We start from the raw sequence: 21,785 nt of genomic DNA on the forward strand, positions 1-21,785 counted from the left end.
CTGTTTCCACTCAGATCTTTTTGTGAGACTTTATATTTGACACGGAGGACTTCTATGTTTGTAAGATATCTCTATTTTTGTAGCCGGTTGTTTGTCTACCTCTTCCTGTTCGGACAGACAGCAGGTTTCTCTGGGATTCGTGTGATGTCACTTTTCTATGAGCTGTGCAGGTTTCCTGTTCTGTCGTTCTGCATGAAGGCTGCTGCTGTCAATAAACACACAAACAAACAAACAAGCTTCTTCTTCATCACATCCCGTCAACAGGCTGCTGTTGCCAGGCAACAAACCTCATGTTAGTTGTGTCATTGTTCGGTTTTATGAACTGTGAAAACTGCGTCGCCATGGCAACAGCAAGTTCCATCCAATGTCCTTTGCACAACACAACAGTTTAAACTTATCATCACAAGTCTGACAACACTTCAGTCTCTCTGTGGTCCTCTCGTGTGTGTTTGTGTTCATGGTCCTACACTGACACTGCAGGCTGCTGGCGCCTCCCAGTGGTCACTACAACAACAACAACAACAACAACAACAACAACAACAACACCTGAAGATCAAGTTCATCCATCTGCAGACACAATTGTGTGTCTGTATTTGTCATTGAACAGATTGATGTTATACAACACAAACAACACAAATCAGGTGTGAAAGTCAGAGGTTAGGGTTAGAGGTTATTATTATCATAATGATTATTCCTGTTACACTGATCCACTTTTCTTCCTCTTTCATAATAAAACCACAACAAGAAGGTCGCAGGTTCGGTTCCCGGGCCTGGGTGACCCGGAAACAGATCAGAGGAGAAGATGGATGGATGAGAACTAATTGGATCGAATGTTGTTAACCTCAAATGTAAAACTGAGTGTTCAGACAAAGAGCAGAAAAAGTCCTGAGAAATAGTGGACGAGTAAGAAAGAGCTCAACGTTCTTAATAATAATTATTATAATTATTATAAAAACAACAATATTTACCTTCAACATTATTGGCTACTGCTGCTGATAACAACATTTAAAAGGATCCTAATGTGACTCTCATCTCCTGTAAACATTCTTTAAAGTTTCAAGTTAATTCCCCCCAAAAAGTTTTACTAATTCCAGCACCGGAAGTGATATTTCCATATTAGGAATGAGTTTATGTCTCCCGGATGTTTGTGGCTTCGTCTTAAAACGTGAATTAATGAATTAATGAAACCGTCCGCCATCATTACACATCAGCACTGACACGTCACATGGTTCTGACGTCACAGGCAGCCATGCTGCAGCTGAACGCCGAGGAGAGGGTGGAGCTCAAACACACACAGACACACAAACGAGGAGCATCTCCCGCTGCTGCTCTTCCTGCACGAGACGATACCGGACCGGGACCGATCCGGAGCGGGAGACCGGGACACTATGGCAACGGACGTGAGCACGAGGCCGAGTGCCCCAGGTGAGGGCTGATAATCGATCAATGATCAGTTACGTCACCGAGCCACCTGCCGATCATTTACTCGAATCACTGATTTGATCTGATGAAGTTTATTTAACAAAGCGTTAAATAACAAACTGCAGCTGCAGCAACAATTGTTGTTGTTGTTGTTGTTGTTGTTGCTGTTGTTGTTGTTGTTGTGCTGTCAGTAATTTGATGATAACGGTATCGATTGATCGACCTCAGACAGAACTGGAGATGATCAGCACCAATTATCTCAAACTAAGACGGAACAGCAGCAAGTTTACACAGTGACGTCATAAACAGAAGCCAGGGTCCGAAAAGTGAAGTCTATGGGGAAATGTCCTTTCTCCTGCCTTATATTGAAGTCTATGGGAAAATGGCCTTCCTTCAAGTCTTCAATGATGTTATTTTTTTTTAAATGAAGCTCCATCAGAGGGAAACAGAGCAGGAACCTTTTTCTGTCTTTAAAAAACTAAGATGTCTGACGGACCAATTTCAAACAGCAGCTCGTGGCCTGACGGGTGGAGTCTCCACGACACCGTGGAGCTGATTTCCCTGAGAACTGAGGGTTGAAGGACAAGTCCGTCCACACCCAGGCGTCTCTTTCTTCCTGCTCATTCATCCATATTTAAAATTCCTCTGCACGGGGCCGACCGAGGAAACAGTCAGCGGGCTGGAAGGGCCACGCCTGACCGAGCAATTGGCATCACAGAAAAACACTCGCACGTCCCGATAATGTCAGACCAACAGACCGGACGTCCTGGACCTGGTCGGCACACAAATATAGCTTTTTTTTTTAAGGTATTTTTAAGCTATATTTACTCATTTCTGAAGCTTTTTTAAGCTTCAGAAATGAGATTTCAGTCTCATTAAATTTTTATCTTAAAAAAACTCAATAATGTGGTGCACACACACACACACACACACACACACACACACACACACACACTCTGACCCAGATCACATTCAGGTTCTGTGTTTCTGTGCTTCTTGTTTTTGACGTGTCCCTGTTTTATCCTCCAGCTCCCTGGTGGTGAATCATGTCTTCCCCGGAGCTGCCCTACTTTTGTCCTCGCTGTGGGGACAAGTTTCGTTTCCCGTCCGTACCTCAGCTGCAGACTCACCTGGTCAGCCAGCACACCTATGAGACCCTGCTGGTGCTGTCGCAGGTAGTTTCTGTGTGGGCCTTCAAACCTTCAGACGGATGGAGGCAGACCATTAAGTGTTGTTGTGATATTTCAGGCTCGGGTCCGAAGCTCCAGGCCGGGTGTCCTCCTCCCCCTGCCCGGCCCCGCAGTGCCCCAAACACAGAGCTCCTCTCTGGGCCCGGAGCTCCACAGCTTCCCCCTGCAGCTGGCCTGCCTGGATCTGGCCTCCTCGTCCGCCTCGGTCCGGCTGCTCAGGGAGATGTTCGGCTCTGTGGATCGTGGCCCTCCGGCCTCCACGGGGCCTCCAGAGGCCCGCTCCACTGTTCTGGCCCTCCCCGGCTCCCTGGGGCCTTTTCCTGGGACAGATCTGGGGGAGGTGGGGGTCCTGGAGTTGGGGCTGTCGGTGGGGATTGGGCTGGAGGAGCGACTGGGCCTCGGGCTGGACCGCAAAATAGCCCGGACGTTTGCAGAGGTGGAGGAACGGGTGAGCCGCCGCATGAGCCGACTGAGGGCAACGTTAGAGCGGAGGGAGGCGGAGCTCGAGAGGGAGAGGTGGGTGGGGCAACGACTGAGAAGTCAGAAACTGCAGGTGGAGGAGCGTGCAGCGTACCTGTCCAGACAGGTGAGTCTGTCGGTTTTAAGTCCACTCTGGACTGAATGAATCAATTGAAGAGCATTTTGTTCGTCTGTCAGGTCTCAGCTGCCGTGGAGATGATGGAGCGGCTGAAGAAAGATCTGGAAGGAAGAGACGAGCAGCTGAATGAACGACGACGGTCAGTTTCAAATTAAAGGTCCCCTCACTATAAAAAGACAACTTCTAAATTTGAACTCTTATTTTGAAGGTCTACATCAGACTGTGGACCTTTAAACCTTTGGTGTGTGCGTCTGAACACAGAAACACAACGTGATGCACAAACCGAGGACACATCATGTTTAGTCTGCCTCACCAGAGACACACACACACACACAGTTTGCACTGATGACTAATATAAGATGACAGTGAGGCACTGCAGCCCCGAGGGAGGGGGGGTGTGTGTTTGTGTGTGTGTGTGTGTGTGTGGTCACACACTGTTTGTGTGGTTTCATTTTTCTGCTCGTTGTTTTATTTTCTCAGTTTTTCACCTAAAAGATATTTCATATGTATAATCACATTAAACGTCACAATAAACCTCGACGTTTTTCCTGTTAATTTTCAGCAGAAATAACAATAAAAGAAAAAAACCACAACCAGAGTTTCAGAAACAGCAGAGAGAAGATACATGAAGAAAAAGATGAAATATGAAAAACAAACTGCTCTCACGTGGTTTTTATTTTGTTGTGTGTTTGCAGGGAGATGACGGACATCAAGCGTTTTCTGCGGGTAACGGCAGAGAAGGAGGCCGAGGCCAAAACCCGACTGCAGGTGGCGCTAAAGTCAGAAATCAGATTTCTCTGATTTCATTCTGCTCCAGTTCATGAAACTCGTGTTCTTGTTCTCCAGACGTTCATTGAGACGCTGCTGGAACGAGCCGACCGAGCAGAGAGACAGTTACTGCAGCTCAGTACACACACACAGCAAAACAACAGACACACACACTCAGACATGTACACACAGGTGTACACACCTATACGTGTCCAAGGACCACACAGTCTGGACGGCGGCGACGACAACACGAGCAAACTGCAGGCAACCATCGGGAACCGGGTGAGGAGATTCACACCATCAGCCAGAACATTATGACCACCGGCCTCAGACCTGTCAGCTGCTCCCCTTCCCTTTTAGATCCAGATCCTGATCCAGGTCCTGATCCTGATCCTGATCCTGATCCAGGTGTCCCACTTTAAAATCAAATTCAGGACTAAATATTCACCTGACAGGTATCCGTAGTAACCAGGTACATCCCACCCACAGACAGGTCAAGTGGTCATAATGTTATGGCTGAACAGTTTATCATCCCTCCATGGTTTTATATCATTTAGTAAACTCCTCCCCCTCCCCCTCTCTTCCTCCTCTCCTCCCTCCTCCTCCTCACCTCCTCCCCCTCCTCCTCTCCTCCTTCTCCTCCCCCTCTCTTCCTCCTCTCCTCCCTCCTCCTCCTCACCTCCTCCCCCTCCCCTTCTCCTCCCCCTTCCCCCTCTCTTCCTCCTACCCCTCCCCCTCTCCTCCCCCTCTCCTCCTTCTCCTCCCCCTCCTCCCTCCTCCTTCTCCTCCCCCTCCCCCTCTCTTCCTCCTCCCCCTCCCCCTCTCTTCCTCCTCCCCCTCCCCCTCTCCTCCTTCTCCTCCCCCTCCCCCTCTCTTCCTCCTCACCTCCTCCCCCTCCTCCTCCTCCCTCCTCCTCCCTCCTCCTCCTCACCTCCTCCCCCTCCTCTCCTCCTTCTCCTCCCCCTCTCTTCCTCCTCCCCTCCCTCCCCCCCCCCCCCCCCCCCCCCCCCCCCCTCCCCCCAGAGGAGTTTCAGTCTTTCAGGGTCCTGCAGTCTGTCAGAGCAGCAGCTGTACGCTGACCGTCTCTTCAGGTAACGTTCAGATCGTTCAGCCTCTCTGATGAATGGTCCGACCTGATGAATGAAGCTGGTGCTGTTCTGCCGTTCCCTCCACCAGCGGGCCGACCGGGCCGATGAGGACTTTGTCTCTGGGTCCGGGGGGCTGGGACTGTGACGGGGGGCCGGTCCAGGTCCAGGATCCTCTGGTGTGGACCCGACCGGTCAGAGGAGACGGACGCTGGTCTGTGATGTGAGTTTATGGTGCTGTCAGATATTTAGAGCTGATTTTTCATCACCGCTCTTCTGTTTCTTCTTCTTTGGTGTTTCCAGGGAGGGGGAGGGGGGGTGGGGCAGGACGTGGAGCAAACGAAACCGTCGCCATCACAGCACTGAGGAAGAGGAGGACGATGAAGAGGGGAGGTGTTGGAGCAGCCTGGAGATGAGGAGGCTCGTCTTCGACCGGACGCTCACGCCTGCATCAGGTAAGCCCCGCCCCCCCGCCTCCCCGCCTCCCCCACCTGCTTCTCAGTCTTATTTCTGTTCCCCCCACCTTGCAGATATCCTCTCCTCCCTATGCTCCACCCCCTCCCGTTGTCATGGTGACGGACACCTGGGGGCGGACACCTTGAAGCTGAGGGCGGGGCTTTTCTGCGTCTTTCCATACCTGGACGTGCGCTCGTTGCTGCGTGCAGCCGAGGTGTGCTCTGATTGGCGGTTTGTTGCCCGACACCCAGCTGTTTGGACACGCCTCTGTCTGGAGAACGCCAGAGTGTCGACTGAGGTACCATCATCGTCATCGCTGACCTTCCCGCCGTGTCGTTGTTGGTTTAACAACAGCTCGGCCTCTGTTGTGTGTCTGTGTGTAGTTCCTGACCACACTGTCTCAGTGGTGCACTCAGACTCAGTCCGTCATCCTCAACAACCTGAAGTCACGAAGCCGGCGAGCCGACGAGCCGCGAGACGATTATCACAGAGACACGAGGTAAGGCGCTCTGCAGAGACGTGAAGGAGCACACACAACAAAACGTGGAGGTGACCTGCTGCTGTGTCCTGTCCCTCAGAGGGGTTCTGGAGTCGGGGGTGGAGGCTCTGCTCCGCTCAGCAGGGGGCAGTCTGCTCCACCTGTCTGTCTCTCAGTGTCCTCACGTCCTGACCGACAGGACGCTGTGGTTGGCCAGCTGCTACTGCAGGAACCTGCAGACGCTCACGTACAGGTGAGTCTGCTCACCTGTCTGTCTGTCTGTCTGTCTGTCTGCCTGTCTGACCGACTGCTCACCTGTCTGCCTGCCTGCCTGTCTGACCGACTGCTCACCTGTCTGCCTGTCTGCCTGTCTGACCGACTGCTCCCCTGTCTGTCTGTCTGCCTGTCTGACCGACTGCTCACCTGTCTGTCTGTCTGCCTGTCTGACCGACTGCTCACCTGTCTGCCTGCCTGCCTGTCTGTCTGACCGACTGCTCACCTGTCTGCCTGCCTGCCTGTCTCACCGACTGCTGACCTGTCTGCCTGCCTGCCTGTCTGTCTGACTGCTCACCTGTCTGACTGCTCGCTCACCTGTCTGCCTGCCTGTCTGTCTGACTGCTCACCTGTCTGTCTGACTGCTCACCTGTCTGTCTGCCTGTCTGTCTGACTGCTCACCTGTCTGACTGACCGCTCACCTGTCTGTGTGCAGGAGCTCATCAGATCCTCTGGGTCAGGAGGTTCTCTGGGCCCTGGGTGCCGGCTGCAGGAACATCATCAGCCTGCAGGTGGCGCCGGCTCACCCCTGGTCAGTGACCTCAGGTGTTTCCTCTGACGGTTCTTCTTCAGGTGACAATGAACGTTTGAAGCAGCTCTGACGTTTCCACCTCGTCCTGTTTTTCCTTCAGCCAACAACACACTCGTTTTGGAAACCGCTGCCTGCAGACGATTGGCCGCTGCTGGCCACACCTCCGCTCGCTCAGTGTGGGCGGAGCTGGCTGTGGGACTCAGGGATTGGTAGCTGTTGGTCAGTGATGGTTAACCAAGAAATCAAGCTTTTATAAATATCCCCACGTAGTGAAGGTACAAACACAGATTGTGTGTTTGTGTGCGTGTGCAGTGCGTACCTGTGCTCACCTGCAGGTGTTGGAGTTGGAGCGGATCACCGACCTCGGCCTGCAGGCGGCGACGGAGCTCTGCAGAGCCGGCCTGAAGAGTCTGCAGATGCTGATCCTGGTCCACACGCCGGTCAGCGGTCAGGCCATCCTGCACTTCCACAGTGAGACACCAACTCGTCCTGGACGTCCATCAGGGTGGACGTGTACACGAGTGACAGCGTCCTGTGTGTGTCTGTGTGCAGGTGTGTGTGCCAACATCAGGTCCATCGTGGTTGAGATCTCGGTGGCGGATTACTTTGAGGAGCCGGACTCTCCGGAAGCTCAGCGTCTGTTTGGAGAGATTCTCGCCACATTAAAGGTCAGTTTGTGCGTTTTATATTCAGAGTCCAGCAAACACAATCAGATGTGTCACTTCTGACCGAACATGGCGGCTGGACCTGGACTCTGGGTCTGATGGGCTGTTGGTTCTTCTCAACCCTCCGAGGATCCATCTGAAGGCTCCTGAACTGGGCCACAGCTAAGCCTAAAGTGTTCTGATCTGATTTACTTCTTCAGGTTCTTCAGAAGCGTCCGGAGCTCTGTGACGTTCTGCAGGTTAAAGCTGAAGGATTCTTCTGACCTCCTGGACTCACAGCGACCCCAAACCTGAAGTGTTGACCTCTGAAGGACGAAGTCAAATGTCCTGACCTTCACGGAAAAAAGCACAAAGACGTCAGACGTCCATCTGAGGTTCCACGTTCAGGATATATTAATAACTGCCATAATTTCCAAGTGCCCGCTCAGACTGAGCAAACAGAAACACTTCGGTTTTCTTCCTTTAGTTCATCAACAGGACGTTGAATTGATAAATGAAGCGATTCATTTAAGTTATTTAGAAACGACTCTAAAAAAAGAATCGTTCCAAATATCTAAACAGAACAGATTCTCTGTTCATCAGGAAATCATCGAGTCGAGCTCAAAGCTTTCCCAACTGATACGAACTCTTTAGTGTTCTACAGAACCATCTGTGATCCGATGATCCTGGATCAGGACGGACCTGAACCTTTTATTCTGCCTGACTGACTGAACCAACCCCTTCATACCAACTTTATTCCAGCAATTGTGAGACTTTTTCCAGTTTCCTGTTTTCTTTGTCCTCCCTTATCTCCACTTTAAAGATATTAAATGGTCCTTAAAAACTCCTTAGTGTCCCCCAGAAAACCCAGAGAGCTTCTTTTTAAACACGAAGCTGAGAATAACTTCCTCCATCTCCCTTAAAGGTCGACACCTCGTTTAGTCTCACTTATTATGAATTCTAATAAGTGATTTAGGAATAAAACCTTTATTCTTTATCTTCACTTTAAAAATGAGCACAATCACACGAGTATGCACAAATATTTTTACACAAGCACAGAACACACTGACTCATTCTCCAGACGCCGATCGATCAGTGATGTAAATGTGTCGATGACAAAGTGTGTCCTTTCTGATCCTAAAGGTGCTAAATGTGGCGTTTTCCATCAATAAATCTGACACTTTTCTTCTCTAAATATTCTTTCTACTGATTTCCAGCTGCTGGTTGATGAGCAGTAAACTCCAAAGTGAGCAGAATCGAACCCCCTTGTAAAGATTACTGAGTGTTCCTAACATGTTACCAGCTGAGCTCCACTTCCTGTTCGAAGGTCGTCCTGAGATCAGATTGTTTGTGTGGGAGTGAGCGAGCAGATGACCTTTAACCCCAACAGAGAGAGACCATGAGTTAGTTTTGTTTGTTGACTGAGGAGGGAAATTGTGTATATTTTTGTGTTTTGCTGCACGTTGTGGTCACCGTGATGGTCCACAGACGGACATCGCTGCTCCGTTACCTGCTGCTGGCGGCCATGTTGGCTCTGTTCCTCTTCATTAGCTCCTTCTGGCTACGTGAGTATCTGAACGTGTTCGGCCTCCGTTATCATCAGTGCAGGTTTACTCAAAGTCACCTTACTCCTTTTTTATTCTCCTCCAGATTAGTTTTCTCCGTATTTAGCTGTACTGTTTCAGTTTTTGCAGTCACAGTAAATATGTAAATAGTCTAGCGCATTAATAAATCATTGACAGTAGAATGAATGGAACATTATGATGAATACATCTTTTTGTATTTGTCTGCAGCTCAGGGTGGAGTCGGAGACTGCGGCGCCGCCTGGCAGCCATGTTTGAGTTTTTACCGCCAAACGGTAGGAAACATGTTAGTTCATGAATATGAATCTGTAAAACATAAAAAGGTGGATATTGTTTCTCTTTCAGCCTGAGCCGCCATTGAGCCCTGAGGAGTGGGCGTGGCCTGACGGGGTCCCGCCCCTCCTGGAGGAGTGTCCTGGTCAGTCGTTTCAGACATGGCGGCTGCTGCAGCACCTGAAGTCCAGTCTGCAGGTGGAAGGAGACGTCCTGCTGGAGCCGTACCTGCTGAGCTGGGATCAGCTGCTGAAGTACGGACACGCCGAGGTCCAAACATGAAAACTACAAACTGGATTCCAGTGTTGCTAACACAGGACGGATCTTTGTCTTCAGGTTCATGGACTCTCTGGGGACGATGGTCAGCTTCTTCTCCCAGAAGGTCAACCAGAAGGTGACGCTGATCCGAGAGCTGTCACTCAAACACAGAGCAGAGACTCATGGGAAACGTGGTCCGGCCGCGGACTCTTCTGGACTCCAGAACACGGTGAGACGAAGAGTCCGAATCCAGCTGAATGTAGCACTTCCGGTCACTTTTGGCGCCGTGAATTGCGTCATCGCTCAACTCACAGCCACCTTTTAAATGCTTTTGATAATCTTCACTGTAACTTTCTTTCTCATATTTGGTCTTCTTTTATTATATTTTATTTTTTATGTTTATTATATTCCCTCTGTGGGATTTTCCATTTTGCTACGAGCGCAATGCATCATGGGATATCTTGCTTGTGGGATACTTCCAGTTCGGACATGCCTGGTGTTCACCTTCCGGTTCTGTCCCCCAGGTGTATCACTCGGTGCGGTCCATGGTGGAGGCGGAGCTAAAGGAGGGCGTGGTCAGCTTCTCCTGGCGGACGGAGTCCGGCTGCAGGACACTGCTGCGGCTGCATCGGTCTCTGCTGTGGCTGAAGCTGATGTTGGAAGGTCTGTCTGAAGGGCCGGACTCCGACGGACACCTGAGGACACCTGGAGAGCTGAGCAGGTAACGGCCCGCTGAGTTTCCTGCCACCTTCTGAATGCCACACCTAGCTGACGTCACCCCGCCTCCTCCCCCAGAGACGCCTACCGGGTGGCCCTGGCCCCCCACCACCCATGGGTGCTCCGCCAGGCCGCAGAGATGCTCTTCCTGGCCCTCCCTGACAGGCAGCACTTCCTGCAGCTGGTGTGTGTCCAGAACCAGAGCGAGGCCACGCCCATCCTGCGCATCATCATCCGGGCGCTGACGCTGGTGCACGAGCGAACTCAGCGAATCCTGGCCGAGCACGAGATGCTGGAGCTGCCGTGAACGAGCATGCCAACGTGACGGTACGTCCCAAAGACCGAAAGTGCAAAAGGTAGAAAAGGTTCTTCACAAAGATCCTCCACACAACAACACAACTACACAACTACACAGCTTTATTTGACAGGATGAAGTTTAATGTAAACTCAAGTTTTTTCTTCTTTCATCACTTTGTCGCTGCAGAAAACACTTTACAATTTTTTGTAGTAAGATGTTGTGTAGTGTAGAATGATGAATTACTGATTTAATTTTTTGGGTGATTCTTACTTAACTTGTTTAAAAAAAACGGGATCTCGATTCACAACACTGATTTTTATGTTGATTATCGTTAATGATCAAGACACTTTCTGGTTTGGTTTCTTTCTACAAAAACACTTTGAACATTTAAAGCTTCATGATGTGACACGTAGCTGCGCTGCACATCGAGGTGGCAGAATATACAAATATGTTTAGATTCCAGATGGTTTTGATAAGTGTTGTAAAAATTTTAATTTCCTTTATTTACATGATCTGTAGACCGGAACGTCTCTGTGACACAACGATGTTGTCCAGAGCCGGCGACAACCGTTGGTCTTCGTCCTCCATGAAGAGAACAGCTGTTCATAACAAACCAACGGCCAGAGAAATGTTCCATCAGAAGCAGCAGGGAGCAGAGTCACTGCTGAAGAATGAAGAGCTGCACACATCTGATGTTTGTTCAGGACGCAGACTGGTCCGGGACCTGAGGTTTGTCTTCCTGGTGGCTCTTCATGTGCGTTTTCAGACAGTGACTCTGAGTGAAGGCTTTCTCGCAGAGGGAGCATTTGTACGGTCTCTCCCCGTTGTGAGTCCTCATGTGGACGGTCAGGTGCTCCTGGCGGGAACACGCCTTCCCACAGACGCTGCAGACGAACTGTTTGATGCCTAGGTGGCTCTTGACGTGGTTGCTCAAGTGAGTTTTGCGTTTAAAGAAGCGGCCGCACCTGGAGCAGCCGTACGGTGCCTCTCCCGTGTGAACTCGCATGTGAGCCTTCAGCTCGCCGTTAGAGATGAAGCCTTTGCTGCAGATGACGCAGACGAATGGCCGCTCGCTGCTGTGCGTCTTCATGTGAGCCGTCAGGCCGCAGTTGGACAGGAAGGTCTTGCAGCAGATGTGGCAGAGATACGGCCGATCTCGGACCGTGTGGATCTTCTCGTGCGACTTTAATGTACCGAGGATTTTGAAACGCTTCCCGCAGACCTCGCAGCCGTAACGTCTCTCCCCGGAGTGAGTGGCCTTGTGGCGGGTTAGTGATCGCAGGTCGTAGACGGACTTTCCACAGATGTGGCAGTGGAAGCGCTCCCGGCCCGTGTGCACCTTGGTGTGAGCTTTGAGCTGCGCCTTCAGGCCGAATGCTTTGGGGCAGATGTCACACTTGTGCGGTTTGTCGGCCACGTGGACCCAATGGTGGACGCTCAGGCCGGACATGTACTTAAAGGTTTTGTTGCAGACGTCACATTTGAAGCGCCGGCTGCCCGTGTGCAGGGAGGCGTGGCTGGTGAGGCCGGCGACGGAGGAGAATGATTTCCCACATTCAGAGCAGTCGTGAGTTTTTTGGTACTTTCTCAGATGTTTCTTTAACTCCTCCACAGACTCGGACCGTTCGCCACAGACGCCGCAGACGCCCTGTGACTCGTCCAGGTGACTCCAGGCGTGTTTGATCAGGCTGCCCATCATCCGGTACCACACGCCACACACCTTACAGGCCGTTTTACTCTGCTCCACCACAAAAGGTCGGTGCCACTGCCTCCTCTTCGCCATGGACTGCAGGTCAGGTTGTGGTTTCCAGTCGTCGTCGTTGGAGGCCACGTCACCTTCATCAGCATCTTCATCCTCAGTTTCCACGTTCTGACTTTGTGGCAGTGAGCTGCTGCAACCAACATCCAGTCTGTCCCCGTCTTCGTGTCCAGAGACGCTGCGGACACAAAATTCAAAGAAATGAACGTCAGCAGAGTAAAAAAAACACTAAATGTTAATATAAAACATATTTTGTTGTGACATAAATAAATTTTTTATTTTAGTTTTTGAAATTCTTTTTCATGAGTTAATTAAAACTACAAAAGTGCAGCATTAAGTTGACCTTCATGAAACTATTTAAATTAAAGTGAACTGCTGCTCCCTGTTTTCAATAGCTCTCCTCTCCCTACTCTACCCAACTGCATTTAACATCTGCATGAGCACAAACAACAAATAAATCTGTCACTTTTCTGGCATTTAAATGAAATATTAAACAACCTCAAACATAAATGCAGACTGGCTGTTTCTCTGTAAATCACCTTGGTCTGAGTCCAGCAGCTTCGTCTTTCATGGCTGCAGCGGCATCTCTCTGGAAAAGGTTCAGCTCTTCATCGTCCTCTTCTGCTCCTGTCTGCAAGAGTTTGTTCAAAAAGGAGTTCACATATTTATTACATTCTTGGAAAAATACGAATGACGGCAGATGTGCTGAATCAGATTAAAACCTTCAGGCGGAGGTAGAGCAGAGTCCTTGAGGTGCTGCTGGACTTCATGGACCTGCAGAGCTCCTCTGGAGTCAGCGACTTCAGCCGGAGCCTCTCTAGTCTCCGGCTCCGGTCCGACTTGAACACATCAAAAGGTTTGTCGTCTCCAGCCAGCTGAGGGAAGGTGGACCTGAGCAGGTCCAGGAAGTCTGCTTCCTGAAGACCACGAGGACAGCTCAGGTCCTGAGCGGAGGTCCTCACTGAAACAGAGGGCTCGGGACCAGTCCCAGTCCAGGTGTGATATTTACCCATGCTGGACTGCACGCCAGACTGCGAGTCCTCCAACATGCAGATCCTGAAGTGATGGTGAGTCGCTGCTTTGCCGAGCCGAGGTCGTCCACGGCGTCTCTTCTCTGGCGGATTTCCAGGCGACCAAAAACTGAAAGACCGGCAACGGTAAGAAGGGTCAGAGTCGTGAACCTGGGAGCAAACGTGGCGTCCTGTCGTCAGCACCTACCTGTCAGTTTGGCCCGGCGCCATCGAGGCATCATCAGGTCTCTGTAGAGGATGAAGGTCTTCGCTGCTGGTCTGACGATCCTGATCCGCCTGTGAAGGATCAGATTTTATCCTTTAGTCAGACCAAATGAATCAATCCGGCTGGGTGACTCTCAGGAATAAAGACGCTGACAGATGAACTGTGAACGTCGTTCTGGGACTCAAAGACGAATAAACGACCTTCAGTCGGACGTAGAGGACTGAATGTCTGATGGTCCTGCTGATCTCCTCAGGTGTCAGACTCTTCACACTCAGAGGCTGAAGTCTCCGACTTCTGTCTGACGTGAACACCTCAAAAGGTTTATCAGCCGCCAGCCGAGGGAAGCTGGACCTCAGCAGGTCCAGGAAGTCCGTCTCCTGCAGCCCGGTGGGACACCTCAGCTCCTGGACCGGACATTTCTGAAAGACTGGGAGAAGAGAATTTCACGTCAAGGTGACGAACCCGCTCCTTCAGTCACCTGATGGGTCAGCTGACCTGCAGCAACCAACCAGTTTTGGAGAGCACATCGTTGTGTAAGTCCTCCAGGATGCAGATCCGGAGGTCTACGTGGTTCTGTGTGCTGCTCCGAGGTCTGCCGGGCTTCCTTCTGTCAGACTGAACTCTGGGAGGAGGAAGATCATCATCGTCATCGTGCTGCAGCGTTACACTCTGACTGAAACTGAGTCATCATTAAGAACCTTGGAGATATCTGATAGTCTGGATCCTCCAGATCTGCTCGTTTCTGCCTGCTGCTGGATTCCGGTTGCCGTGACGACTGCTCCTCTTTCTTCTCACCATCTTCTTCTTCATATTCATCTTGGTACCACTGGGGATCCAGACCGCCGGCGTCCTCCACATCTGAACAGAAATACGGTTTGTCAGCACAGAACCTGACGAACAACAACACAAAGTTCAGAAAAATATAAACTACCAAAGAACATCAGAAATATTATTATTTACGGCACTCTGATAAAACGTACGCCGCTCTTCGTCCTCCTCTTCATCTTCACTTACAACCATGACGTCATGGCCGTCCAGATCTGGAATCAGAAACATTTTTAAAAACTCTTTTCTGTTCAGCCTGAACTTTGAAAACACAGAAACACTTCGGATGAGTAATATTCAGGTTTTAAATGTCGGCAAAGAAACACAACTTAAAAGGAAGTGACGGTCGCTGCCTGTATCCAGCCCTTGAACCAAATGGGAAACCGAAGATGCGCCACAACATTTTGTGTATTGATGAAAAAACTCACTAAAATCGACTAAAAATCAGCTTGGAGCTGCAGGCCGAATTATGAGTGACGTCATGTTGGCTTCGATCGCTGGCTGCAGAGCTCAGAGTCTGGGACCTTTAAACCTGCTTTTTTGTGAACGGAAGTTGATGATCCAGGAGAGTTTCTCCTGGTTAATCCGACCCCTGACCCCTGACCTCTTCTCTCCAGTTTGACCCTCGGCTGCAGCAGCAGCTCCAGCTGCCTCCTCTGCCGCTCGACCTCCCGCCTCAAGCCGGACGCCTCCTCCTCGTAGCCGGCCACGGTTCTCTCCACCACGGCTAAGATCTCCTGGGCCGCCGTGCTCAGCTTCTCGGTGACGATCCCCCGGAGGATCTCGGCCTTGGAGATGTTCTCCAGGCCGCCTCCGCTTCTCTTCATCCAGAGGAACATCTTCAGCTCAGCCCGCCGAAGTCCGCATGGAAGCACGGACACTTCCGGGTCCTGGTGCATCAGCCAAAAGCGTCCGACGGGACACAAAGACATTTCTGCGATAAACGGACAAAATTCATCTTTATTTCTCTGTGAATTCATTCACGAGCACCTTTTTAATTATTTTATCTTTAAAAGACAGTTTGAATCCATGTGGCCCATAAAAACAGGAGTCTGACTCAGTCTGAGAAAAACTGTCCGACTGATGCAAAAAAAACCCAAAACAAAACGTTGAATACAGATATCCATCTGATGAAAATCATTTGATCAGAATTGGTGCAAACAAACAAAATATTTTTCATCTATTGAACCTTATTCAACAGAAAAACATAGCAGAAGTCTCTGCAGCTGTTTTCTTATTCTGTGATTCATTCTGAGTTCTGCTGGAAAATGTTTCTGACAGCTGAGGAGGCAAAGCCACCGGGAACATGACCTCTGACCCCGGTTTGTGTCGGGGTGGGGGGTTTATAAGCAAGATGAACGTGATTTCATCACAGCAGTCGGCAGAAATTATCTGACTGGTGACTTCAACTTTTTCTTTTATTTCACAGGATTAAATCACGGAAATCCAATTTTTGCTTCTTTATTCAGAGCAAAGACGTCCAGCATGAGGGTAATTATTTATTATTATTATTATAAAACATAAAAATCTAACTCATCTGGTCATACTTATGATCATTTGCTTTATTCTTTTGTTCAATCTCATTATTATGTTGTTTGTAAAGACATTTTGGAATAATGTGACAAAAAGTGATAAATAATCATATTTTCTTTAACTCATATATTTATATCAACATTTGAAAGTGTTCTGTTTTATCAACATTAATATTAGTGAATCAGTGATTATAATAATAATATTTCAGCTTTTAAATATTTAATTGTATTCTCATTAATGTACTCTCTTTGAAAATGGTTTGAATTAGTTTAGCGTATTTAAGCTTCATTATAAATAACGTGTATCTATGAAATGACAAATGATCATTTCAGTCTGCAGCAGAATTATTTAACTTTAAGTTTTATGTGAAATATTAATTATGTGACATTTGTTCAGAGTTATTTGATGTGAGTGTAAATTATCTGAATTATTGATCCATTTTTAGGAAACTGTGAGTCAGAGCTCGGCGACGCTGACAGTCGGTGAGAACCACGACCAGATAAAATAAATGAAGCTGATAAAAAAAAGCTGGTTTATTTATTTTAAAATCTAAACTTCAGGTAAAACTCAGGTGTGCGACTGGAATGCGCCTCCTCAGCAGCAGTACCTGAACTTCACCAGCTGGGGAAGAAACAACACAACACACATTCAGACCACCACAACAGTGAGTGTGTGTGTGTGTCTGTGTGTGGTCAAACATCCCTTTAAGGCAATATGTTCCCCTTCTAACACAATCAGTGTTGAATGTGACCCGGACAGTCAGAGGGCTTCCTGCCTCCAGGCTTTGTGTTACTTTGTGTTACTTTGTGTAACTTTGTATTACTGAGTCTCTGATATGTCGACGGCTGTCAGAAGGAAAACCGACAAGCTGTTTTTTTTTCTGGTGAAACACGGTTTCCTTCCAGAAGAGAGAAAAACACACACCTCAGTCAGCCATCTTGGTTTTTAGAAGAAGGCGTGGCTTCGGTATGATTGACAGACCTGAAGTCATCTTCTTGTCTGTTGTTTCTCTGCAGTCTGTCCATCCGCTCGTCCCCCTCCTCCTCTACAGTGACAGACATTTCCCATCATCCTCTCCGCTCGCTCAGCCAATCACCGCATCGCCCTCTCACCTGGCCGACGCCCACTCCAGGACTCACCTCTGTTACCAAGGCAACGGTGTCACCAGGTAACTTGTCTAACTGCAGATTTAAGTGCTGTCACTGTTCATAGTTTGGATGTCTGCCCTGTTTGTTCTCTCGCCCTCAGCAGCAGACAGCCGGTGAAGAAGCCTCTGAACGCCTTCATGCTCTACATGAAGGAGATGAGACACAAAGTGCTGCAGGAAGGACGGGAGAGGGAGAGCGCTGCCATCAACCGCATCCTGGGCCGCAGGGTGAGATGGTGATGTCATGGTGACATCATCAGGGTTGTTTGGATGGAGGGTATTGAAGGACTAATCAGCCATGTGACTGGAATCCATTTTGTTAGTTTGGGGCAGAAATGATGAGAAAAGTTGGGCCTCCAAGTTTCAGAGAACTTCAGTTAGCAGGACCTGTGATGTCATGTCATTTCCTGTTTTCAGTGGCACGCCCTGTCGGACTCCGAACAGTCCAAATACTACGAGCTGGCCCAGAAGGAGCGGCTGCTCCACATGCAGCTCTATCCGGGCTGGTCAGCCAGAGACAACTACGTATGTACAGTGTGTGTGTCCGTGTGTCTCAGAGTGTTACTGACCACTCAGTTTCCTTTTTTTTGTTTCCAGGGAAAAAGGAAGAGGAAGCGCAGTCAGCCACCGGGAGGAAGCTGTTGAGAAAAAAACTCCAGGAGAAAGTTTTTGTTCGACCCGTTCTGAACAAAATGTCACGTGTTGGTCTGATTTGACATCACTTTTGTTTTACTGTCACACTGTAAGAATCTAAATCAGCTGATTTATCCAAAATGACAAATAAAGAACTCAAACTCACTCCCAGCCATCACCAGCTGTTGATCTGGAAATATTTTATTATCAAAGCGAAACATCTGGACTGTTACAGAATTTAAAATATTACACATAAAATTAACTTAATACAACAACAACCTTCATTTATCCGACAAAGTCAGCAGCTTTTTATTGAGTTAATGGTCGAGTTTAAAGTTAACAGGCAGTTTCATGTTATAAGGTAAAATAACAAAAATATCTTAAACTTAATTTGAAAATATAACTTAACAAGATAGAACAAGAAACAATCAAACTGTGTTTCTGATGAGAAGTGAGAAAAAGTCATCTTTGGTCGTCAGCCTGAAGTTAAACCTGACTTAAGTTAACACAAGTTTAATTTCTGTGGCTGTCTGTTGTTGGTCGCAGAATCCTGAGTGAGAAAACAAACAATAAAAAGATAAAAAAAAAAAAAAAATCTGAAAAAGTAATCCGCCAATAAATCCAGTTTCAGCTGCAGTGCTTCTTTTTTGCTCAGATTTGGTCCCAGTGTTGAAGTCGGTGGATCCTTCAGGGTGTTTCCTTCTTTAGGAAAGTATTTTCATGTTAATGTAAACGTTGTGACGCCCGTCTGTTCTTCCTCCTCCTCTTCCTAAGAGGTGGAAATGTTGCCTCCCATAAATAACGGGGCTTTGCAGCCGTCCGTCTCTCCATCCATCAGCTCAGATCACTCAGCTCCTCTTCCCCTCCCCCCTTCGTCCTCACTCGTCCCTCCCCCCCTCCACCATCCGGTATCTCTGCCGGCACGATGACGGCAGTGACACCGGCCACGAGAACACAATGGGAACTGTCGCCTGGACGTTTCTCTCCAGGAAGTTGAAGATGGGGTTCCACCACGTCCTGGACAGGAAGTTGTTTGGAGCCTCACGGAGCACCTGAAAACAAAAAAACGTTTAAGACTGGAAGCTGTCAGAAGTTAAAGAAGGAGCCGGCGTCCTGCTCCACCTACCTGTGTGGCGGCCATGCTGTGGTACCACCAGAACATCCTGGTGGTGACGAAGTAGGCGATGACCACGTCGATGCTGTAGTGCTCGTGACCCACCAGGATGCAGACGACGCCCGAGAAGCTGAGCAGCCAGCAGATCCACCGATACCACCACATCCAGCTGGGGGAGTCTGCAAACACAACAACAACACAACAATGTCTGAGCTTCCGTCATGATATTCATCAGCACTAACGTCTGTGTGGACTCACACTCTTTGATGAAAAGGTAGGACAGAGTCAGCATGACCGTGTGACCGCTGTACATGAAGTCTCCACACATCAGGTGAGAGCCGGTCATCGACAAACCTGAACACAACAAACAACAATTAGACAGAGTGTGTTGTGAGTGTTCAAACTGGTGAACTAGTTTTTACCTCCTCCAGAGATCAACTGCAAAATCCTCCAGATTTTCCCTGTCGAGTCGTTGTAGAGCTGCACACAGACAAACGAACAATGGACATGAATTGTTGTTGTTGTGGTCAACAACAACAACAACAGCAGCAGCAGCAACAACAACAACAGATTCAGGTGCTGAGTACCTTCGGAGCGCAGACCATGTGTTTCCCGGGAACAGGCAGAGTGGTGATGTACATGGTCACACAGCGATACATGTAGAGAGTCCCGATCAGGAAGAAGCACCGACGGCCCACGATGGACCTGCAGAAGAGGACAAGTCAGACCTGGTCCAGACCTGGTCCGGTCCGGATTCAGAACCTGAACCTTAACACCACATCGTCTGATGGATGCCTAATTATGGAGCCAGCTGACCGGACTTCACCAACTCACTGACCTTTCAGAAACAGTGACACACAAACATTAACGCTGAGCGATGTTCAGGTCAGGTGTTAATGGAAAAATCATCAGCTGACTGTTTCAGGAGGAATGACGGAGGAATCCGACGTACTTGTGTTTGAAGAAGAGCCACTGGACGAACCAGAGCCCGACCAGGATCAGCCCGTTGACCTCGGTGACGGTGAAGGCCCAGGACATGCGGTCCACGTAGTCGAAGAACTTGTCGGGCAGCGGCGGGTTCACCGTCTTGTCCGGCACCCTCTCGTGGACGATGGTGATGACGACGGTGGTGAAGACGAGGTTGAACAGGGCGTAGAGGAAAGCCACGCCCGTCTTCCACCACTCTGTCGGGAGGCGGTTCGCTCGCTCGTCCGGCACGGTGATCTTGACGTAGTCGCAGTGCCGCCTCAGTCCGCTGCTCAGAGAGTGGATCAGCTGGCTCTGCTGGAGCAGGACGCTGAATCTGCTGCGCTCCTGTGTCTTCCTGCTATTGTGGCCTTCGCTGGGCGCCATTGGCGGGGAGATTGGGCGAGTTGGGTTACCATTAGCAACCCTTGGAGCGTGGCTAGGCGTCTGGGGATTCATCAAGCTCACATTAGCTTCCACGTGAGGAAGTGCATCATCGCTGTCCTGGATCAGTTCTGACGCTGCCATCGATCCGCCTGATTCAGCACAAACCTGAAAAACAACAATCAAATTCACTTTCCTGGACGAGGTCAGAGCTCCAGATTCATCCGAAGGTCAAAGGAATCCTTTAAAGAATCGGATCGGCCCGGGGATCTGTCTGAGGGGAAGATAATCTGATCAATAATCCGGCCGCTCAGATGACCTGAAACAACCCGACAGTCATCTGATCATCTGAACTGTTTCATTCTGATCTTCGTTTTTAGAATTGGATTTTTTTTTCCCCCACAAAGTTCTGAATGGAACCTGCACAGACCTGATTCTGCAGAAACCTGCCGCACACAGGAATTTTCCTGTCTCTGCCGAGAATCAAGTTCAGGTGGCATAGTTACCTGCCCCACACACACACACACACACACACACACACACACACACACACACACACACACACACCCTTTGTCTTGTTTGACTTTTAGTAACCTCAGGGAGACACACCTTGGGAAAAAACAGCGTTGGTTGCGACACGTGTGAACAGAAAACGAGTCAGACAGCACTGACTGAGACAGCGATATGAAATCAAACACCAGCTTGTTGTGATTGTAGCCTCCCAGTGTACACGGTGGTACAGTGGGTTGTGCGTCAGTCAGTCTGAGATTGACTGGAGCCCGTCATCACTTTTCCAGAAACAGGACTGACACCATAAAGATGACTTCTTTGGACTCCAACCTCACAGCTGAGTTCTGCAGCTCTCCAACACAGACGGGCCCATAAAAGGCACCAAATCTGAAATATGATGTTCATGTGGTCCACAGCTCATCTTGGATCAGAACACTTGGTGACGTCACATCCGGTGACACAAACGGACCCACCACGAGAATCCAATTTCCCCCAAATGAGGGACGACTCGTGAAAACTATTACACAACAAATGTGACAGTCACGACAACACAACACAACACAACACAACCACAAAAAGCTCATCGGGAAACTTTCTTTGAGTTTTCAGCCGGATTTGATGAGTTTACCTGAAACTTCCGCTCCAACTCGGTTAATCGTCCCTTTAAGGTGAAAAACTGAATTTAAACCGGATTAACCGACACTTTGATCGAGGACAGTCCGCTTTAGAGCGCGTGCAGACCGGAAGACACACACCTGTCGATCCGCGAGCGACACGTCTGTTTTTCAGGTAAAAAAGACCAAAAACAAACTAAAATCAAACGACTTCGTTCTTTTTGGAGACGAACAGAAACGAACGGACCGTTTTTCTCTCCGCTGCCGCCAACTTTCTTCTTCTTCTTCTTCTCCTCCGCTCCTCATTAACTCCGAGCGCGACCCCGCCGCGTCCACCTGAGCACGAGTCTGGAGGGAGCTAAGCCCCGCCCTCTCCGCCTCCTCGGGAACGTGCGTAGAACCCAAATATGGTTCGGCAGTTCCGCCCCGAGCTGCTCCGAAGATGACTCACCTGAGCTCGGTTTCACTCGGTGAAGAATCAGAATCAGG

The 21,785-nt window shown here is 49.3% G+C and overlaps 5 protein-coding genes across 7 annotated transcripts; 3 read left to right on the forward strand and 2 right to left on the reverse strand.

The window, feature by feature from the left end:
* Positions 1–1,299: 1,299 nt before the first annotated feature.
* Positions 1,300–7,882, forward strand: LOC115059232 (F-box only protein 41-like). The gene is made up of 18 exons (XM_029526884.1): positions 1,300–1,425; positions 2,452–2,597; positions 2,671–3,198; positions 3,270–3,349; positions 3,906–3,978; positions 4,057–4,117; positions 4,196–4,260; positions 4,387–4,433; positions 5,155–5,277; positions 5,367–5,518; positions 5,594–5,817; positions 5,903–6,018; positions 6,098–6,250; positions 6,707–6,802; positions 6,903–7,021; positions 7,115–7,273; positions 7,355–7,470; positions 7,668–7,882. Exons 2-18 carry the CDS (start codon positions 2,469–2,471, stop codon positions 7,728–7,730), a joined length of 2,304 nt encoding a protein of 767 aa, XP_029382744.1. The 5' UTR covers positions 1,300–1,425; positions 2,452–2,468; the 3' UTR covers positions 7,731–7,882.
* Positions 7,883–8,923: 1,041 nt separating this feature from the next.
* LOC115059233 (ceramide-1-phosphate transfer protein-like) lies at positions 8,924–10,584 on the forward strand. The gene is made up of 5 exons (XM_029526885.1): positions 8,924–9,054; positions 9,353–9,556; positions 9,639–9,789; positions 10,085–10,281; positions 10,356–10,584. Exons 1-5 carry the CDS (start codon positions 8,924–8,926, stop codon positions 10,582–10,584), a joined length of 912 nt encoding a protein of 303 aa, XP_029382745.1.
* A 455-nt stretch (positions 10,585–11,039) lies between these two features.
* LOC115059234 (zinc finger protein 502-like) lies at positions 11,040–15,327 on the reverse strand. The gene is made up of 9 exons (XM_029526886.1): positions 15,000–15,327; positions 14,551–14,610; positions 14,269–14,428; positions 14,080–14,192; positions 13,771–13,997; positions 13,553–13,641; positions 13,057–13,474; positions 12,874–12,965; positions 11,040–12,512 (listed from the first exon to the last, which is right to left on the reverse strand). Exons 1-9 carry the CDS (start codon positions 15,325–15,327, stop codon positions 11,276–11,278), a joined length of 2,724 nt encoding a protein of 907 aa, XP_029382746.1. The 3' UTR covers positions 11,040–11,275.
* A 1,569-nt stretch (positions 15,328–16,896) lies between these two features.
* On the forward strand, positions 16,897–17,799 carry LOC115059235 (transcription factor 7-like 2). The gene is made up of 4 exons (XM_029526887.1): positions 16,897–17,096; positions 17,177–17,303; positions 17,493–17,600; positions 17,673–17,799. The coding sequence occupies exons 1-4, from the start codon at positions 16,897–16,899 to the stop codon at positions 17,718–17,720; spliced, it is 483 nt and encodes a 160-aa protein (XP_029382747.1). The 3' UTR covers positions 17,721–17,799.
* A 777-nt stretch (positions 17,800–18,576) lies between these two features.
* Positions 18,577–21,639, reverse strand: sgms2b (sphingomyelin synthase 2b). Of its 3 annotated transcripts, none has more exons than XM_029526072.1 (7): positions 21,544–21,639; positions 19,775–20,340; positions 19,410–19,527; positions 19,245–19,302; positions 19,081–19,176; positions 18,835–19,001; positions 18,587–18,760 (listed from the first exon to the last, which is right to left on the reverse strand). In XM_029526072.1, exons 2-7 carry the CDS (start codon positions 20,314–20,316, stop codon positions 18,587–18,589), a joined length of 1,155 nt encoding a protein of 384 aa, XP_029381932.1. In that variant the 5' UTR covers positions 20,317–20,340; positions 21,544–21,639. The 3 variants fall into 3 exon arrangements, with proteins under 3 accessions (XP_029381934.1, XP_029381932.1, XP_029381933.1); XM_029526073.1 differs by having other exon boundaries at positions 21,311–21,625; XM_029526074.1 differs by lacking the exon at positions 21,544–21,639 and having other exon boundaries at positions 18,577–18,760; positions 19,775–20,316.
* Between the last annotated feature and the right edge of the window lie 146 nt (positions 21,640–21,785).

This window comes from Echeneis naucrates, chromosome 18 (assembly GCF_900963305.1).
Source record: "Echeneis naucrates chromosome 18, fEcheNa1.1, whole genome shotgun sequence".
NCBI lineage: Eukaryota > Metazoa > Chordata > Actinopteri > Carangiformes > Echeneidae > Echeneis > Echeneis naucrates.

What these genes read in the sequence shown, in the direction of transcription:
- LOC115059234 (XM_029526886.1), bottom strand. Translation starts at nt 15,327, where the DNA reads ATGTCTTTGTGTCCCGTCGGACGCTTTTGGCTGATGCACCAGGACCCG. An exon ending in TCCTCTACGTCCGACTGAAG is followed by an intron (nt 13,642 to 13,770) that starts GTCGTTTATTCG and finishes GATCCTTCACAG; the next exon opens with GCGGATCAGGATCGTCAGAC. An exon ending in GCGCCGGGCCAAACTGACAG is followed by an intron (nt 13,475 to 13,552) that starts GTAGGTGCTGAC and finishes CCGGTCTTTCAG; the next exon opens with TTTTTGGTCGCCTGGAAATC.
- LOC115059233 (XM_029526885.1), top strand. Translation starts at nt 8,924, where the DNA reads ATGGTCCACAGACGGACATCGCTGCTCCGTTACCTGCTGCTGGCGGCC. An exon ending in CTCCGTTATCATCAGTGCAG is followed by an intron (nt 9,055 to 9,352) that starts GTTTACTCAAAG and finishes AAACATAAAAAG; the next exon opens with GTGGATATTGTTTCTCTTTC. An exon ending in ACACCTGGAGAGCTGAGCAG is followed by an intron (nt 10,282 to 10,355) that starts GTAACGGCCCGC and finishes CTCCTCCCCCAG; the next exon opens with AGACGCCTACCGGGTGGCCC.
- LOC115059232 (XM_029526884.1), top strand. Translation starts at nt 2,469, where the DNA reads ATGTCTTCCCCGGAGCTGCCCTACTTTTGTCCTCGCTGTGGGGACAAG. An exon ending in GTCAGAGGAGACGGACGCTG is followed by an intron (nt 5,278 to 5,366) that starts GTCTGTGATGTG and finishes TGGTGTTTCCAG; the next exon opens with GGAGGGGGAGGGGGGGTGGG. An exon ending in GGCCATCCTGCACTTCCACA is followed by an intron (nt 7,274 to 7,354) that starts GTGAGACACCAA and finishes GTCTGTGTGCAG; the next exon opens with GTGTGTGTGCCAACATCAGG.
- LOC115059235 (XM_029526887.1), top strand. Translation starts at nt 16,897, where the DNA reads ATGATTGACAGACCTGAAGTCATCTTCTTGTCTGTTGTTTCTCTGCAG. An exon ending in CAAGGCAACGGTGTCACCAG is followed by an intron (nt 17,097 to 17,176) that starts GTAACTTGTCTA and finishes TCTCGCCCTCAG; the next exon opens with CAGCAGACAGCCGGTGAAGA. An exon ending in ACCGCATCCTGGGCCGCAGG is followed by an intron (nt 17,304 to 17,492) that starts GTGAGATGGTGA and finishes TCCTGTTTTCAG; the next exon opens with TGGCACGCCCTGTCGGACTC.
- sgms2b (XM_029526074.1), bottom strand. Translation starts at nt 20,316, where the DNA reads ATGGCAGCGTCAGAACTGATCCAGGACAGCGATGATGCACTTCCTCAC. An exon ending in GCAGTTGATCTCTGGAGGAG is followed by an intron (nt 19,177 to 19,244) that starts GTAAAAACTAGT and finishes TGTTGTGTTCAG; the next exon opens with GTTTGTCGATGACCGGCTCT. An exon ending in CTACCTTTTCATCAAAGAGT is followed by an intron (nt 19,002 to 19,080) that starts GTGAGTCCACAC and finishes TTGTGTTTGCAG; the next exon opens with ACTCCCCCAGCTGGATGTGG.